Genomic DNA, 19,786 nt, shown 5'->3' on the forward strand with positions numbered 1-19,786 from the left:
TGGTGATCTGCTGTAGCCTATGCCACATTTCTGTTAGTGGGAGCACGTTCTGCACACAACCTTGTCCTTTCTTGATTTTGTTATTCTCCCAGCGCACTTCAGTCACCACCCTGCCTGCAGGTGCTGGTCACTCTTTACATGTAGGGCTGCACATCAGAAACAGAGAAGTAGCATATGATAGAGCCTGGAATTCAACCTGTATGTACATTTTTCTCTTTAATTTTATTTTCTTTCTGGAAGAGTGCATAAGGAACTGAATATCTGTACTCAGGCTCCTTAAACGGCTGGTGCCTGGCAGGTCATGGCTACACCTTTTTGGGTTTAGCAAGCAAGTAGTTCCTGTCTCCACTGCTCCAGATCACAAGACTCAGCTGTGACTGCTGTTCTGGAGCCCATTGGGAGGAAGGGTTGTTGAAATCTTATCAGTCCTTCCTCTCACATGTAATGGTGCAGCTTAACCCTCTGCTCAAAATATTTGGAGTTACTGGGAAGTCCTAGGATGAAGGTGAGGTTATTTGGCAGCAGAATGTAGAAGAGAAAGTGAAGAAAAGCATAAACACGATTCCACTTCTGGTTAGAAAAGCAGAGATAATGTGTGGAGTGATATTGCATTTTACCCAACAATTGCCCAAGTGCCTCCAAAGGCCCCATAAAATGCCTGCTGTTTGTAAGGTGCCATTCTGGTATTTTTCTACATGCTTACACAGTTTTATATACAGTGAAGCCTGCAGCAGTGTATTGCTTACTGATGGTTCTAGCTAGCGATGAAATCAGTTGTCTAAAAATGCCACTGGAATAAGTTGAATGTTTATAGCTCCTTGCTCCTGACAGTTTCAGGAAAGAGGCACAAATGACCTCCATTTTCCATGCAATGTGTATATTGAAATTACCACTGCAGTTTCTACTTGTAATTTACATGCAGGTTTATTTCCATATTTGTTCTTAGCTCACTAACTTGCATGAACGAAGGATATTCTAACCAGTTCAATCTTACTGGAGTGAAATGCTAAAAGGGAAAGGCAGCAAAAGATGTTGTTATATTCCATTCAAGGCTGTGTGGAGCATAATCAGTTCAAACCACTTGAGTCAGTGAGATTTTCAATGATATATCAGTAATGTGAGAATATCACCTTCAGATTAGTTTAATTTTTTGGCAGATTACGTGTGCGCGTGCATTGTGTGAGTGTGTGCTTATGTGTGTGAGTATAACATACAATAATATCTTCTTTGTTTACAAGCCACTTATAAAAGCATTCATGACAGTTCCACTTTAATAGATGTTGTCTAAAAATCCTTTATTCTTTTAAGAATTTTTGTGCAAAAGACCTTGCTATTGTAGTCCACACCTTACATTTGCTGGAGGAAGCACTGGAAAAGTTGTTGGAATTTGGGTTTGTTTTTTCCTCTGACTTTCATGTAAACTCCTGAGCTAGGACGTTTTTCATTAGAAATCATGGAAAATTTGCTGATCAGCTTTATTGTTTCTCTTATTCTATGTTAACTTAAAGTAAATTCCTGAAAGATATTCCATTTACATATGCTATGTGTCCAAAAGACTAGCATACCATGTTCTATTTTTACCAAAGAAAGTGATTCATCACAAACAACGAGGTGGAAGGTGGATGGAAGTGGGGGGGACACTTAAACAGAAAATGCTGTGAGCAACTTCGTAACTTCTTTTCCAACCTTTTTTGTCAACGTCTGCAACACCTTCCCTAGTTACAAACTGCCCATTAGTCTTGTAACATCTTGTACAAGATAACGTCTTGAAGAAAAAGCACTTCTAGCACTCTGAAAGGTTTGAAGTGCTGCAGCTTTCTACAGGCTCAAGGTACAGGAAAACAAAGAAATCAAGCGGTCCTTTTGCAGCTGTGACAGAGTAAGAATATACAGTGCACTGAAGCAGTCCCAAGAAGCACAGATGAAACAGAGGATGGTACTTGTGTGCCAAGGATGCAGGGTGCCATCTGATGACAAAGTCTTATTGTCAGAATCAGAGTCCAAGTTCCTAACTCCTATGACAATGTATTGACACAGTCCTAGTAGTTACGAGTTGCCTTATAAATATAAAAATAGATTTACTATTTAGACACATCAAAAGGCCAGAAAATGCAAGAAGCCTTGCCAGAAGTAGTGCATCACTATGTGCCAAAACCAGAACAGATGACTAATAGTAAATCAAGAATTCCTATGCTGCAAGAAAACAACTGAAATGGTAGTCATTTATCAGCTGGAGAAAATAATGCAGGATTTCCAGATTGTATTCTCATAAAAGCTAAATAAAAAAAAACCCCAAATCACATAACGACACCCAAAAAAGGCTCAGATAACTGCAGACCCAAGTCAAAGAAGATTCAGAGAATATTTTAAAGAGAAGGCAAAAGAGAGTCTTCAGCCTCTGAAAACATCCTGTAGCAAGAGGATGGACTGCTAATGAATCACATGGATTTCTGGGAAAGAAACCCAATTTCCAATTGTGATGGACAGTGCAATGCAAATTGTCATATTTATTAATGTCCAGAGAGAGCTACACTGATGGTTATGCCAAGTCTAACCAAATAGTATTGTGAGGTACACTTACTAGAGAGTCCAGCAAGAATAGCCTTTTTTAGGCCTTGAAATCAAGAAAAACAGCCTTTGGTTTACATGAAACAGCAGCAGCATTTTGGTGACAAACGTGTGGGGTTGCCGGGTTCCATGAGGAGTATGCAGCTGCACACATTTGTGCTACTGCGACCTGTGAGCTACAGGCAGATTGTACAAAACCTCTACAGGCAATGGTATCTCCTAGGTTGGCAGACCCACAGGAGGCACAGTTCAGCATCTACTAGTAAAAGACAGTAACAAATACCTGAAACTGCCATTAGGCAGTGCCTGGAGCAGCAACAGAAAGGGGAGCAGATGCCAGTGACGGGTAGAGGGACAGGCGTGATTTAGGGTAAAGTTTCTTGCACAGGAAAGACCTTGTACACAGAGATAGGCCAGCTGCTTGCATTTATAGAGGAGAAAAGCAGGTTTCTCAACAAAGAAGAAACCACTTCTAGGAGTTGGAGTATGTCTTAAAGAGAGGGGTGAAGTAGGAGCCTTACAGCTGCTGCCACATGCAACATGGTTGACTTACCCAGATGCAACACAGACACACTGATAGAGAGTAATAATTGGCCAACTTGGCTATTTCTTTGCAATAACTGCTTCAGCCAGTTCAGCCAGTAATTATATTTATTTAAGATTCTTATGAATTATTACGATTTTAAAACCATACTTGGAATGCTGTTTCTGACACATGGACTGCTTTCCAGAAAAGCTAGCCTGCATGTAGATTCAGTGGGCAACCATTGCACTCTTAATCCAAGAAATGAAACGAGGAATTTGAACAAAAACAGGCTTTGATGGCTGGGTACAATCCAGTCCCCAAGAGGTGACTCCATACTGGACAAATCTGTCCTTATCTTGGCAGACCAAAGGTCCTCCAGCTTCAGCCTAGGGAGGAGAAGAGAGAATAAGGTGAGTTCTCTAGTGGAGACAGTAGACACGCAAAGAGCAAAATCTTGGGTAAGAACAATATTGTGGTAACTCTGAAGGCATCAAAATATGGCTGAGGCAACAGATGTAGAGAGAGGGAGAGTGTTTTATTAGACCTGCTGGACTAAAACAATTGAAAAACCTCAAAGTTGCTTCTAAGCATCCAGGCCACTCCCCTGCTCTGAAGATCCGCCCTCTGAAGATCTCATCATGGATGTGGGAACATCCCCAGCTCACTGTGAAGCCAATTACACACACAAAAAGGAAGTTTCTTAATTTTCCACATCCTCTGACCTACTTCATCCTGGTCAAAATGAGTTTAATTGTTTTAGTGCTGTTCCTTAAAATCCAGGTGTCAGAGTCCAATGATTTGTGAGCCTACCAATAAATACACTGTCAAAAATATCATTTGCACAGTCTTAAACACATGCTCAGATAGACCAGCGTTTCCTTTCTGACTCTGTCACCAAGCAGCTACCAGCTTTTTATTGAAAGGCTCCCATCATGATGGCCTCCATTAAGAAAACCACATTTTAAAGTCTTTTCATCTACTACTGAAAATGAGGAAACTGGAAGCACTTTAAGCTTTACTTAATCAAGGGATTGAATGAAGATGTGGTACAACTCCAGGCTGTGCTGGAATCAGCCACTAGTTTCCCCTCTGTCTCTAGTAATAAAAGGAAGTCCAGGTAGTATATTACAGGCTTTATTTCAGGTGAGGTGGGGCATTCACAACACTAGGCTACTATGAGGAGGATATGCCAGCATGCAGTTCTGAAAGGAAGGCAAAACTACCCTACACAATTTTCCTGCTATTCTGGTTCACTGTGTGAGTGAAGAAAACACAGTACGTATGCCCCAATTTTTATGCTTCAGGCAGAAACCTTGAGTTACTGAAGCTATTTCTGAGCCTTGAAACTACAAATTGTCATTTAATCTGCTTACACTCAAATCTAGATTATTCTTACCTCACAGTTTTCTATGCTGCCAAAGGTAAACCCACCACAAAATTCATGATTCCTGACACTTCCATTCAGGAATTCAGGGAGATTACATATTCTATTTTCAAGCACAGGGAATTCAACGTCTTTTAATCTGTTGTCCGCATCGGTACCTTTATGAACAACCAAGAAAATATAACAGTTATAAATGGTAGCCTGGGCATTTTGATCTGGTTAAGCCTCAATAACGAAAGGACTGGGATCCATCCCCATCTCTACAGTAGTCTCTGAGCTCCTTGAGGGACCTCATTAAATCTTTTTTGTACTTGCATCATACCTACCCTCAACAAGCAGTTGTCAGTGGTCTTTGTGAAGTGTTAAAAATAAATAAAAACAAATTCTTAGTATTCTGAGCCATTGTGCCTGTTTATAGGCTTTCACTATGGTGCAATAGCAGCAGCTTGTTCCAGGGTGAAAAATGTTAACCTAGGTTTACTTAATTTGAATTCTTTCAAGCCTAAAGTGTTTTCCAGACAAAGAGGATTTTCCTGAAGCCAAGGTTGAATTTTCCCAAAACAAAATTTATTTAGATGTGGGTCTCTGTCTCCGTTCTCCTTTCCCTGCAGATCTCATGAACTAATTGTATGACATGGCAGGACCCTCTTTCCCACTACCTAAATGCAACAATCATCTGTTGATTTTTCCATCCTAATGCACTTCCAGAAGAAATCTAGCCTGTACCATTTTTTGTGGCTGTGATCACTAGAACATAGGAAGCAGCTGCCATCGTGTGGCAAGCTGAACAAAAAGGGAGAAAATGCAAGGTAAGAAAGGGAAAATAGGTGAGAAGAAAGCCAGTTAACACTGATTATGCTGGACAAAAGTGTTTCTTGAAAATGCTGATGAGTTACACTTACAATAGAGTGATTATTCTTAAGCACCATTTTCATAGCATCAGTTTTATAGCCAAATAACACATATTACAGGCTTTTTACAGGGACAAAGGTACTGCAATCTATGCATAAGCTTTGTATGGTGAAACTCAGCGACAGGGACATGTTCTGTTAATTTTTATTTCTTTCTTTTAATTCCATGGACACATACACAAAGAAGAATCCATTGGCTTAATTTTATAGATGGAGTATTAATAAGATGCTGTCTGGCAAACTGGATGGGAAAGGCATCCCTTGCATGTAGCTCAGCAAGGCCAAGAGCGTGTACATGGAAGCTGGGACTGAATGAGGGCAGATTCTTGCCCATATATTCTATCAGTCTGAAACAAATGTGGGTCCCTGCAGAAGTCTATGCAGGCAATAATGTTTAGATTACAGGAAGGCAAGTGCAAACTTCATTCAAATGTTAAAAAAATGTGTATCTGAAGATCAAAATTAAAGGCAAGGGCATTATTTGAGTATTACGCTTATTTGTGCAAATATAGTGTGTACGTAAGCTGAAGAAAGACCAAAATAGACAGGGATAAAAGGTGGTAATTCTCATTTCTCTTTCTCCTGTTTGATGAATTCAGTTGATGTGACCAATGAGGAGCAAGAAATAAAACAAAAATAATAAAACAAAAGAAATAAACCACATCTTTTTGGGTAGGATTTGAAAAGCCTAAGTTATCAACCGCACCAAATATGCTTTACCTCTTGTTTTCCCCCAGGCAGTTAGAAAACATACTGCGTTTCTTCCTACCATCAGATTGGTTTCAGGCAAACAAACTGGTTTAACACGGTCAGTAATTGCTACAGGACTGGAAAACAAAGAATAATTAATAGATCCTTCTTAAAATGACCATCAGCTGGTTCACTTTTCGTACGCAGAAGGGTCTGCACAGAAATTCTGTGGGGAAGGGTGGAGAAGCTGATGGTGCCCTACAACTGTATAGATGGTTGCAAGATTAGTCACTAAGTGAAAAAAAGAGGTTAGTTAACAGCAACTGAAAGTCTCTGGGATGTTTCTGTTGGCACAGTCACAGTGTGAGTGTGTTTGCAGTGTGTAGTACTAAAGAGCTGATCTGTGGTTACCCCTGAGGTGCATACAGGAACATGCACAAGTCCAAGCCCAGCCCTTAATAATCCTTGTAGGTGGTGTGAGCCTGACTTATCTCAGATCGTCCTTTCCTCAGAGACCATGGACATTTTCAGGGACTTCATGGGAGGAGAGAAGGATGGATGGATGAGTAAATAAGCAGACAAAGATGAAGCTGCAGAAAATTCCTTTCTCCTCTGATTACATGGGTGCTAAAACTGTAGATGACACACAATATCTCACACATTACTAACTCTAGAACCTGATAAAATCTTGGAGTAGATTCTCATGGAAAGTATGCTAAGGCACATGAAAAACAATGAGGTGGTTGGTGACAGCCAACATGGCTTCACTAAGGACAAATCCTGCCTGACCAATTCATTAGCCTTCTATGATGGGTCCACAGAACTGGTGGACAGGGGCAGAGCAGTTGATGTCATCTACTAGGGCTTGTGCAAAGCGTTTGACTCTACTCTCTCTTGTGAGACCTCATTTGCAGTACTGTGTGGTTCTGGTGTCCTTAACATAAGAAGGACATGAGGCTGTTGGAGCAGGTCCAGAGGAGGCCACGAGGATAAAAGGCTGGAGCACCTGCCTTATGAAGATAGGCTGAAAAAGTTGGGGCTGTTCAGCCTGGAGAAGGCTGCGTGGAGACCTCATAGCAGCCTTCCAGTATCCGAAGGGGGCCTACAAGGATGCTGGAGAGGGACTCTTCATTAGGGACTGTAGTGATAAGACAAGGGGTAACAGGTTCAAACTTAAAGAGGGCAAGTTTAGGTTAGATACAAGGAAGAAGTTCTTCACAATGAGGGTGGTGAGGCACTGGAATGGGTTGCCACCCCAAGGTAGCTGTGAATGCTCCATCCCTGGCAGTGTTCAAGGCCAGGTCGGACAGAGCCTTGGGTGACATGGTTTAGTGTGTGGTGTCGCTGCCCATGGCAGAGGGGTTGGAACTAGATGATCTCTCCAACCCTAACTATTCTATGATTAAAATGGGATTGCAACAATCACAGAGTGGACATTGGCTCTGTCTCACAGGCCTCTGACGTAGGAATTCCTCATGACAATCCCTCCCGTAATAAGTGGTCCTTGCCTTCCCTAAACTGTGTAAGGAGTTTGCACGGGTTCTGCCAAAGGGGTTGTTCAGCAGGAGAGATGTTCAGAGTTCACCCTTGAACAGATGCCAATGCTAACACTCAAAGGGATTCTTATACTCTCATACCACCCACAATCATCCCTGAGAGCTAACCCCAGGTTAAGCTAACTTGTGACTACAGAATAAAGGTGTTAGGGGTGGAAAACTTGGACTGAAATGGTACCTGCTCAACTTTATCAAAGCAATGTCTGCTCCACTTGGTTCCTTTAACACTTTCTGAACACTTTGGATTTGCAGGGATGGCTCTGCTATGTTGAGACTCTGTATTCCAAGAAAAACCCTGTAGGAAGAAGTCTCTGTTGACCTGGAAGAAACAACAGTGGCAAGGTTATACATCCATACATGTTATCAGGAATGTCACTCATGTAACTCGTGACTTCCCTGGAGAACTGCAATTAACAAGCTGGTCAGTCTGCTGCTTCTGAACATAGATGCCCTCACTGATTCTTGGGGAAAAGGAAAATGTGGCACTTTTAACAGTCTGATTTTTATGATGGTGAAAAATTCCATGAGCTGCAAATAAAGTGGCACCTTCTTGTAGTGTTCACAACTCCCAAAACCACAGTTTTACCAAGTGCAATTAACACCAACACATCACTAGCACCTTTTTTTGCGTGCTTTGGAGTGGGGAGAGGGGCAGGCAACAGAAGTAACCTCTGTTGTGCTCTGCTACTGTTTGACTGGGGCAGGAGCAGAAGATAAAAATTGAGTGTCTGGCCTGAAAGCCAGAAAATAAGGAGTAAAGGAAGTGCCTTATTGAGTACATCTTGCTCCTCTGTTGATTTTTCTCATACAGATTTAGGAAATGCCTGTCACTCATTCTAGCAGATACTCACTCTTGCAAGCAGCGAGCTGCAGTAAGGACCCACTGTGGATGTATCAGACTGCCAGCACAATGATGTTCAGCGGTACTAGAATAGAGAAGACAGTGACATTCGTTAAGACAATTCTCCACCATCTGTGCTGTGCAGAATGGGAAATGTTAGTAAATTAGCAATATGCTCCTTATTCAAACCTTTTACCAGACATAGTGTGTCTTTTGCCAATGGCAAGAGATATCAAGCACAGCTTTTCAAAGAACAAGCTTTATTTTCTTCAGAAGGACAAACATAAGAAGAAATTTGACACACAGGTGAAATTTTTGCAACAGGGCACACTTGCTTTCAGGAACTTAACAAAAAAAATCATATTTCCTAACAATTTCACACGGGTTTGTGCTGATGATCAATTCATAAATGGATACATCTTCCAATTTGTAGGTTTGCTTTGGATTAGTTCTTTAAACAAACCTTACTGTGGGCTTGTAATTTTTTTGAGATAATATTTATTGTGGTGACTGTCAACAACTCTATAGAAATTTTCATTAGCCTTTCTGTAAGCACTTCTTCACATCTTCATCGTCAGCCATTCTGATTTTGACTGTGGAAATGCTATGCATAATTGTCTTTTATATTGAGAAATGATGGTCTTCCTATGGCTTCTAACACAACTAGGGTGATTACAGCACAATTTACATTTGAACCAGACTGGATGCTGGGTGAAAAGGGATGATAAAAATCCGTTCATAAACATTGCAGTCTGGTGGCTATATGCCTGGGCTTAAATCCCCCACTGCAAAATACAGTTGACTGTCACTGTCCTCAGTGGGAATTATTCCTTCCCCATTTTGGTAAAAAAGGGTTTACTTAACATCTGCAGGTCAAGATTCAGGAGAAAGTGATGACTTTGGGATTAATGACCCAATAAGTAGCTATATGAGAACATTATGATTAAAAAAAACCAAAAAGAGTTTGTTTTATATGATAAGGCATTTTGTACAGAAACCAAGGCCAGTCTCCAGAAGCATATGCATGGTTTTCTGTTAGTCTCTTTTTAATGCCTATTCTTTGTGAAACCCTGGTGCCCATGCATGGTGATACAGTCTGGAACACCAGTACCTTGTCCTGAGACTGACGTGCCAAGGCCAAGACCCTGGAGGTGCGTTGCACATGCTGTATTGCTCACAGCCTCGCTCACTCCTCACTAGGACTTTTCCACATTCATTCTCAGAAGAAGCTACAAAATAAAAGAAGATACAATGGAGAATTTTAAAGCAGTTCTGTAATGCCATCCACAGTGCAATCAGATGAAAAGGGAAAGGCATAAGATATTTTTTTATCTTCCTTAGGCTTTCACTCTTTACGCTGGCTAACAGAAAACAAGGGTAAAGAAGCAATCAGTATCTTTAGACTCCATTATATTATCATTAAGTGAGCATTTAAACCTGGGGCTAATATATCACATTTGGCATGAGAAAATACTAATTTACCTAGAAAAAATTTCTAACTATGTCAAGTATTTGGACACAGTTAGATAGCATAAATAAAAATACAATCAGTCCCAAACCCAAAAGAAAATCTAGAGGGAAGCTGAAGAGCTAAAGAAAGTGTAAGAGTTTATTGCCCAGACAATAGTAATAATTTCTAAATTTTTAGAACATTGCAGCGTACACCCTTGTTGAGTTCAAACTAATCCCTGGATTACAAATAAAATTGAGTCACTGCCTCCTTGTCATAAAATAGTCTAATTTTGTCCTCACCCTACTTTCTTGTTAATCTAAATCACTCTGAACTTTTTAAAAATGGATTGAGCTTGGGTGCTTGGTAAGGACTTGAGTAATTCCTTTCAGAGCTCCATATGGTGCTACGAGTGTACATTTTTTAGTTCCAGCACAAGACAATTAATAAAGTAATCAAAGGTAAGAGACTATAAGGTTCCCTTACATCTTAATTAAAAAAATCTAGCATTCGAAGGCTCTTTTGAAAAGAAATCAGATCTCAAAGTGAAGCTCCACTACAGCAGTGCCAGGGAGCAGGTTTTTACTGTGGTATGTGTTGTTTGTATGCCATTCCTTATTCTTTTTGTCAATGCAGCTCTTAGGTCTTGTTAACAAAATTAAAGTGTACAATCACAACGCACTGCTGCATAGAGGAATATATTAGATGGCCAGCATGAAGAATGTCACATACTTCTGAGACAGTGACCACTCTTCATTCTTTTGTATTGCCACATTGTCCAACAGAGCAGGTGCCTGGCCTCTAGATGTTGCTGTAGTAATACTAATACATGAGATGAAGAATTGACTTTCCATATCCCTGCCAGATATATATAAAATATAATTATGTCAAAATGCAGGCAAGGAAGGGAAGAGCAAAGCAAATGAGATGACTGCCAGGTGTGCCAAACAGCATTACAGCTGTTATTGATGCCCACTGCCAGGAGACCACAAAAGGTGAAGTCTCTTTCAGTGCTTAATTTTTCAGCAAACACTACACCTGCTCAGTGTACTGGTTAATGTCCCTAAATAATAATTAAAAAAATAAAATTAAGAAAACCTGTGTATCCAGGACCAAGTTCAATCCCTACCCCAAAAGAAAGGCAAAATATCTAGGAACAGATTATTTTAATATCCAAATCAGAATAAAAATAAGTCAGTAGAGAATGAAAGGGGTTTCAAAGGATATCATCTCTGTGCTCCCAACTAACAGGAAAAGTGTATGAGCATGATTTGATGGCATCAGTCCTGCCACAAAGTACATGGAAAGGCTAGCATGAACATCAAGGAAATCCTCTCCTGTGTTTAAGGAGCCCAGGGAAGGAATATGTCTCTTCACAGCTCCATTAGATATTTCAAATTCAGCTAGCAACTCTGAGCGCTTAGCTTCACTGATGGTAAAATGCACACAGATTATTATCTATGAAATCTTACTGATGGTTCTTAGAGCCAGGTTATCTAAACTTTGGCTAACTGTACAGGTGCATGATTGCACCCAACTTCCATACAGACCTAAATTCAAAGCTAAAGCTACCGCCTACTGCAGTTTTTTATGGTGGGACTGGAAACATTTTGTAATCATCATAACAAGTTGTAGAAAGGGAGGACAGAAGAGTCTTTAAAGATAATTACAGCAGCGTGGGATTTCACAGTACTCCCATTTTTTTTCTGGGTCTGTTGTGAAGCACCAAACACCATTTACATCTCCATCAGGATTCCTGCAATACTGTAATAATTACAAAAACAGAGAATGAAGACTCCAAATGTTAGCCACAGAATGAAGAAGTCTATAAGTGCATGTTTTTTAAATGAAAACTTTGAATTATTTCCCCCAACTATTTTTCCCCTGGATGTTACATGCTTTTACTATTTCCTCTAATAAAAAAGAAAAAAGTAAAAATCTTTCTTTCCTGTATCTCAAAACCATTAGGTGAAATAAGGAAAATATGATTAAATTGCTATCATTTTCTTAAGTCACCTAGCTCTAGTGCTTTTTAAAGCCTCTTAAGTAAAGTTTGACATAGGATGGCTAACTGCTTTGCACTAAAACTTTTATTGTTGGCCTAATCCTTCTTCCAGTCAGTGAGAGAAAGTTAGATCACCTCTGAGAATTTGCCAGAAGCCTGCTGAGTTTGTGACAAACAACAAAAGGCATCACTTTGGGGCTGGCAGAAATCCGGGAAGTGCTGCATGATTTCTTTTGTGCTGCTTCCCTGTCAGCATCAACCACATGGCATACATCTGTACTTGAAGTACCAACATCCTAAGTAATGAAAAAATGCATCCTTCCCTCTCCAATGCTATTATAGGTCTGGGCTATCAATTCAATGACTTCCAGGTACACTTGGTCTATAAATATTGAACCTGAAGCGATTACTGAGGCATCATGGAGAAGGGAGATAATGTTCAATGATACCAATGGCATTAGGAGCTGTTTACATTTTTATCCAGGCCTGCTCTTGGATGAGTCATGGGAGTGAAATGTCTGTGGCTGTGAGGTTTCTGAGAACTCCACTCTTGACAAGTTCTGCCCCTTGCAGTTTTTGCCACTGTCCCACGATAATCTTTACCATCACCGTTAATGCAGTCTGTGAAAAAAGAGGAAAAGGAAATTATTGTTAGCTACTGAATCTGTATGTGGTGGTGATAAGCAGAAACAAGCCAGAGTAAGTACCTTTAGGACTTGCATACTCTCTAGAGTCTAGAGCAGAAAGACAAAAATGTACCCTCTGATGGGATCCCTTAGTTTGTCAAGGTGGATGTTTTCCTGGATGTACATTGGAAGAACATTTAAGGAAATTCAGGCTAAACTTTTTTTGTAACAGGTTACAAATATCTAAAAAGACTCCAAGATCATTGCTAAGTTGGTACCAGTAAGCACTTTCCATGAGAGAAGCATATTTCAGAGTTAGCAGCCCACTGGACTGAAAAAGCAATTTTTGCTTCCAAGGACATTGCTTCAGGCACTTCTGCTGCACATGAGTAAGAGTATACAGCTCCGTTTAAGAACATATCTTTTATCCAACCCTGCCACCTTCTTTTGCAAATTAAATAGTCCATTGAAAGATCTACTATACATTAAGAAATGTCACACCACTTTGACCTACATGGACTATTTAAGAAAGCAAGAAAGCAGGACAGAGCAAAAAATTGTTTCTTTTGGTGCATACATTTTACAAAGCAATACAACAAGCTAAGGTCAACCTCCTGAAAACATAAAGCACAGCACAAGCAATATGCCTATAATAACAGCATTCACTATGATTGTATTTCAGTAGCACACAGAAACACTGGAAATTTCGTTTAAGTAAGTTCCTCTTTTTCCCCCAGATGAAATAGATATCCTACAGAGTGTACTGTAAAATGACACAGGCTACTGATATGAACTGACTAAAGAGTACCTGCTGCAAAATTCAGCAGTATAGATCTGAAAACTGGAAAAGGGATGTGACTGTTACGTTGCAGCCCTACTCAAGAGTAGTTTTAATAGAGTAGTATTTACTTTACCCACAGACTCTACTGGAGATGACACTTATAGCCAACTGTTACCAGGTGCATTGGGTGTAGTCAGGCCAATGTTTCGTGACGTTGTTGCAGGGGGGTCATTTGGTGTGTGTTCTTGTGTATGATCATCACACCTCTTGAGGTTGCAGTACTCCCATGTCACGCTGGGGTCGGTGGTGAAACACCATGGGCTGTTATCACCATCTGGGTTTCTACAATAGTTGTCCCTCAGATCACTGCAAAAATCAGTACAATAGTCATGGTGTACAAGAATGAAAGTAATCATAGGAATACCTTGCCAAAAAGATGAGGATCTGCACTACGTAAAAAAAAATTAGTTAATTGGTTTTTTACTTATTGCTAAATATCCCATTACCAGCAAACAGATTTAAGGCTGCGATATGAGTGGAGAGTTATATTTCATATGTACAGCAATCATGAACATATTTATGCATAAGGAAACCTAATTCAACAACTGACTTAAATTCTGGCTGCAATATGTCAGTGTACTAGGTAACTAAATGCCTGGTATACAAATAATTTCATTTCTAAGTATATACGAATAAGCATACACAATTGTGTCAAAGAGTGAATTAGTAATAAATATACAGGAAGATCCATACTATTGGTGGGCAATTATGCTTTTCCAAATTGTTTATTTTTAAATGTCAAAGAGTTCTTTTTCATGTTCAGAAGAATGGCAAATAAGTATTTATGCAAATGACCCCCCCAAACAAACCAAACCAAACCACAACAAAACAAAGCAAAGCAAACCAAATCAAACCAAAATACTTCTACTGAATGTTTGTTGGGGGAGAGGGAAGTAGAATTTCTCTCTTCAATAATCTGCAGAGTAACAGTATTTTCTCATCCTCAATCACAACAGTCACAGAATAAAAACCCTCAAATCCTTTTTTTTTTAATTATTAATACGCTAGAACATGTCAATTCCTCTTTTTCACAGCTTGATTTCAATTTTTTTAAATGTTTGTGGAAAACAACATCCCCTCTGAGGATGTTCCGGTTTCAATACATCAGTATTTTTGATGCCAAAATATAACTGAAAATTTCCAAAAACTTTATTTAGGGTGACATCATAAAAAAGTTAAAAGAACAGAAAACTATCAATCAGCCTTCCTGTTTATACTTGTAATCCACCAAACAATGATGGATTTCCTAGCAATTGTCATCTTATTGCTTTCCTACGCTTATTAAAAGCTGGCATATTAGTAATTATGATCAGCTCTCTAAGTCATTGCTGGTCCAGTTTTGCCAGTCTGAAGAAGACAAATTAAGGGGGAAAATTCAGTGTATGCAATTCTGGGTGCCCAATTCCAACTACAAAGAACATTTAAGTGGTAGTTCTAATTGTAGTATATCTGACTCTTTGTTTTGCAGCATAAATGCTGTGTTCTCCCCAGATGAAATTGATAGAAAGGCCACAACAAAGGTCTCAAATTCATAACCAGAACTTTTCAGCAGGTACACAGACTCTGGATACAAGTCTCCTGGTGTTGGTTAGAGAAGCTCAGATTTAAAAGTAAAGGTACATGGTTGTATTTTACTCAGAATTTAAACAAGAAAATGTGGCTTTTAAAAATGAGACTTACAGAGAGTGTTTCTGCATCTTTGGCAAATTCTCTTTCATAGGTACATCCCCCTACAGTGTTTTAAAGCATGAGTGTGCAAAGACAATACAATCAGCAATAGTCAATGTAAGATAAAGCAAGAAAAGGTGAGATAAACATACGCATCTGGGAATCTGTCCGGGGTTTTTTCATGCCTGTGTGGGAACATGGAGTTCCAGGCCTGGCATTTTTTTCCTGATGCAGTAATGGAAGTTGTGCCACGATAACTCTGGCCTTTGCCTCGGTAGCACTCCTCTATGAGGACAGCAGCTGTCATAGTCACATCTGCAATGAACAACAGAAACTGGTCTTTTGCATCATGATTTTATGTTCTTACTGAGTATGCACAAGAAAGCATCAAACACACAGGATGATGAGAATGACTGACTTATTTATACAGACAAGGTCCAGTGAGAGCGTCATGGCCAGCATGAGAAATGGAAGGGCATTTCCAAAGATATTTAGAAAGATTTCACAGATTAACCTCATATGTCAGATGTCATTCAGTGGAGGGTTCATCACTCAGTTTCATTTTGGTATGTGAACGTGCTTGAATTAAAGATCAGAAAGTTCAAATGCAAAGTTCTCAAAGATTAAATGCTAGTGATTTTGCCCCTGGTGTATTTCTAAAATGGACATTATGTTAGACTTTAACCTCTCTATTATCCTTGTGTTTGCACTAAGATTTTCTTGAGTTTTTTGTGCTTTAATGAATGGCTGTTTCAGATGATATTTTTATTACTTTGGAAGCCTCTGTCCTCTCCTTTGTGGCTACTTTTCAAAAATGGGACTTCCTTTTACTTAACACTTTTTCATATATTTAAACCTGCTTTTAATTTTTCAATTAACTTGATAAAAATGCCCTACCTTTGTGAAAAAAGGAACATTAGAAAAATAAACCTCTTCTATCCTGTAACTCTTTTGTTAGGGCAGTGGTGACTTACATCCTTCACTGCACTTCCTTAACCATGATTTGGCAGGTTTTGTAACATGCCAATCAGAAAAACTGCATTAGCAACAGTGACAAAATGACTGAAAAAAGATTTAACACATTTACAATGAGAAACAATAAATTTCTCACTGTTTTAAAGCCCTTATCTCAAACACGCTCTACTACTCATACCAACAATCCCTTGTTCTGTCTCATCACAGAGGGGAATTGCACAATATTCCCACCGAACGCTGCTGGTGGTAGTGTAGCACCAAGGTCTCTTTTCTCCATTGGGGTTTCTGCAGTAGTTTTCTTCTAAGCCCCTGAAACAGAAAAGACATCTTTAAATCTCTGGATTTCTATGAGTAAAGAGTTGTGTTTCAATGGCTAAAGAGTTGTGTGCAAGACTATTAACAACTACTGCATGCAGAACTCAACTCAGTGGTTACATTTATTCTTTTTGGAGATTAATTACCTTATGCATGACTACTTTGGAACTTACGGGCAGCAGCCTTTGAATTTACAGTCTGAAGTCTGATGATATATGAAGAACTTTTCCAAAGCTCTTGTTTTTGAAGCAAAGATACAGCAGTAAAAGCTGACTCCAAAACACAAACCATTGGTGTACTTGACTGTAATGGTCAGAACCAGGCAAGGCTGGATGTCACAGACTGATCCTGAAAGTGTGTGCATATGAGCACCGGCACATGCTGCTCTCTGCCCTGTGATAACAGACGGGTTTTCACATGCCCAGGAAACCTTGCAGGACCCATTTCACAACTCACAGGATCAAAATATGGAGCTGAAAGCCTGGTCAATCCCAGCTACCCTGTCTATTGATAATGCTCCACAAACCCATCTCCTCTGACCTGGAGCTTGAGGATGTATTGGAGCATCTTGGACCTTGGAGCATCACTTTTCAGAAGAGTAACACATTGAAAGTGTGCCAAAACAAAGACAGGGGATTTTTAACTTAGAAGTACTAAATACTTATAACTCTGTAGTGAAGCAGACAGGTGATCCCAGCATCACAGAATCACAGAATACCAGGTTGGAAGGGACATCAAGGAACATCAGGTCCAACCTTCCCTGGCAAAGCATGAGAACAAAGCAGCTAGTGAAAAAAAAAGGAATGCTGAAAAAAATGGAGAGCAAGACCTGAATGGAAGTATTGAGAGCAGACAAAAGGTGAGAAAACAGCTTATCAACATAACTGTGGAAAACCTGTACTCGTCTGCACCTGGATCGGTAAGGAATAACTATATTCTTTGGTATTTGATAAAACAATGAGGTACAGCATACTTGCAGGGATATCTATCAGGAATCCAGCCATGTTTGTGAGGAAACTGCGTGTTCCAGCGTTGGCAGGCATTTCCCGATTCAGTGATGGCTATCCTGCCTCGATAGCCTTCTCCTTTCCCTGAAAGACACTGGGAGCCCAGGCCAGAGACTGGGGGGTGTGTAGCTGCAATAGGATTTAAAAAAAAGAAAAGAAAAGAAAACTACTGCTAACTCCTGTTTTCAAATGTCTTTAAAACAGCTTTGTTTTCCAGAATGTTGGAAGTGCACTTTTTTCTTTCAGCAGAGGTGACATTTGCTGGAAGCCATGGCAAAACCGAAGTGTACTTTTTCACAAGCAGTTGGACTGCCAGACAGATGTCCTGTGTCTGCCCTTTTGCAGCAGTCAGTAAATAACTTTGCCGAGTTGAGCCAGACTTTGTGCCTGCAGTCCCCTGAGAACAGAGCTGGAAAGGCAGTAAGTAGTCATGTAGAGTCTTGTAAAAACAAGTGGGATGAAGGGAGCACATTAATATAATACACACGGAGAAGGTGGAAACACAAAAAGGGCCAAGAAGAAATTGTGAGAGAAAGCAAAATAGCCTTCAGAGCTGAGCCTCTGGAGTCAGTGAATTAGGAAAGTGGTGTGGAAGGAGGAGTGGAAGAAAAAGTCTGGGCATGTGGAGAACGGCAAAGAAAGTAAAAGTAACCATCAGAAACACAGAACCCACAGAAGGCAGAGAGAAAATGAATCTACAGTGCATACCTGTTATATATACCTTGTATATGGAATTTCACAAGGAGACAAGTATAACTGTAAAAGGCTGGCCTGTTCCTTAAACTTTCTTTAAGCACAAAATGGAGAGGCTATGGTAACTTTTACAGTTTACTTTATGATACAGAAGTCTATATATAGTGATTCTTCCATCTGTAATTGAGCATGATGAGGTGAACTACATCTAGAAAACACTTGCTGCTACTTAGAGCACTGGCAAGTGCAGAAGCATAAGAAAACAAGCTTTAGAGATAAAAGCAACAACAATTTCTCGAAGTCCACTCCAGTTCCACAAACACCAGTGCTAATCTCATTATTCAGCGCTTTGGAAGTGTCTAGATTTAGTGTGCTCAGCTTAATGGGTTAAGCTAGCTCACTGATAAGTCAGGTTTTTCTCCTGAAGTCTGAACTTATTTCTCAGAATTCATGTGTTGATAAGAAAAAGGCAGTTCCAGCTGTGCTGGCCAGACCCAGGTAAAGTATCTCAGTGTGGCCACATGGTGATTTAGGTGATTTCCAAGAGTTAGAAGGTCAGCTGAAAACTAGCACCTGATTTAGTCTGAATGCCCTGTCTCTCAGGTGAATGGAAACTTAAGGTGGTTTAAGAAAAATTAAGTTTTCTGTAACATCTTTGACATTATTTTACTTTGTGAGACCTGCATCCTCACTGACCTTACGTGATTTTATGTAACAGAAATTTAGTGAGTAATTCTGCTAATTAATGTTCACTTTCCCTGGTTCACAAGGATTTCCTCAGGTTACTCAGAACTGTGATTTCTTGTCTTTCCCCTCCCTTCATTATTTTAATGAGAAGAGCTACCGTCCGAAGTGATCTTAGAAATTAAGACTCACTGCAACGAGGAATGTTGCAATATTCCCAGCGTTTAGTCGGGCTGGTAGTGAAACACCAGGGCCGAAGTTCACCATCAGGATTACGGCAGTAGTTCATCTTCAGATCCTTCTCTGGAAAGCTGCATGTTGAAAATGAAGGAGAAGTTTGTGAGTCAGCTATGGACAGCTGTAGCAATTAGGCTCTCTGCAGGCAGGGACTCCCAGGCACTGTGAGAAAGAATTCAGCACTGAGTGTGACTCACTGTTTCAGGGTAAATCCATGCATATGAGGCTCTTGGGCATCCCAGCGCTGGCATTCAAGCCCAGACTCTGTTCTGGAAACTTCTCCATGATAATCTTCACCATTACATCGCATGCACTCCACTATTGGGGCTAAGCAGGATGAAGATAAAGCAAGGTTTGCACCAGCCCATGAATTCTGATCCTGATCAATTCATGGAAGACTACATTGAAAGGAAAGGAGGGTTTTTCTCCAGTTAATGATGAAAAGAATCCAGAAGACCACCCATTACAGCCTAGCCAAATGAATAAAGCTTTAGAGATACGTGTCATTTGGAGGGAGGACTTTGTCACGTATCTGTATGTACTGATAGCAATGGGAATTTTGTACATAGCACAGCACTTGGGTCAATCTTTACTCTTGTTAAAATTAAATAAATAGCTAGGGTTAAGAGCAGGACAATATCAGCAAATGATTAAAAAAGTTCAGTTCCTCCATGTTTACAAAATTACCTTGATGACTGGAGCCGGTTAGGAAAACAACCTTTGTGTTTACAGCTTCTTAAGCTCCAGCTTGAACTAAATTAACATTTAAAACCAATCTGCAATAATAAAGCAAGAAGAAATAGCAGGAA

General features: G+C 39.9%; 1 protein-coding gene across 1 annotated transcript in view; it reads right to left on the reverse strand.

Moving 5' to 3' along the window:
• Positions 1-3,321: 3,321 nt before the first annotated feature.
• Positions 3,322-19,786, reverse strand: part of LOC104408519 (plasminogen-like) — a 22,546-nt gene continuing 6,081 nt past the window's right edge. Inside the window, exons 6-19 of the mRNA XM_010018157.1 lie at positions 19,175-19,304; positions 18,933-19,051; positions 17,330-17,492; positions 16,220-16,350; positions 15,219-15,381; positions 13,514-13,704; positions 12,404-12,552; positions 11,597-11,690; positions 9,588-9,705; positions 8,487-8,561; positions 7,814-7,954; positions 6,110-6,216; positions 4,491-4,636; positions 3,322-3,480 (exon numbers count right to left, since the gene is read on the reverse strand). Coding sequence (XP_010016459.1) covers positions 3,322-3,480; positions 4,491-4,636; positions 6,110-6,216; positions 7,814-7,954; positions 8,487-8,561; positions 9,588-9,705; positions 11,597-11,690; positions 12,404-12,552; positions 13,514-13,704; positions 15,219-15,381; positions 16,220-16,350; positions 17,330-17,492; positions 18,933-19,051; positions 19,175-19,304 — 1,886 coding nt within the window. The remainder of the gene's footprint in view (positions 3,481-4,490; positions 4,637-6,109; positions 6,217-7,813; positions 7,955-8,486; positions 8,562-9,587; positions 9,706-11,596; positions 11,691-12,403; positions 12,553-13,513; positions 13,705-15,218; positions 15,382-16,219; positions 16,351-17,329; positions 17,493-18,932; positions 19,052-19,174; positions 19,305-19,786) is intronic.

Source organism: Nestor notabilis, unplaced genomic scaffold, assembly GCF_000696875.1.
Source record: "Nestor notabilis isolate BGI_N333 unplaced genomic scaffold, ASM69687v1 scaffold10727, whole genome shotgun sequence".
Lineage (NCBI taxonomy): Eukaryota > Metazoa > Chordata > Aves > Psittaciformes > Psittacidae > Nestor > Nestor notabilis.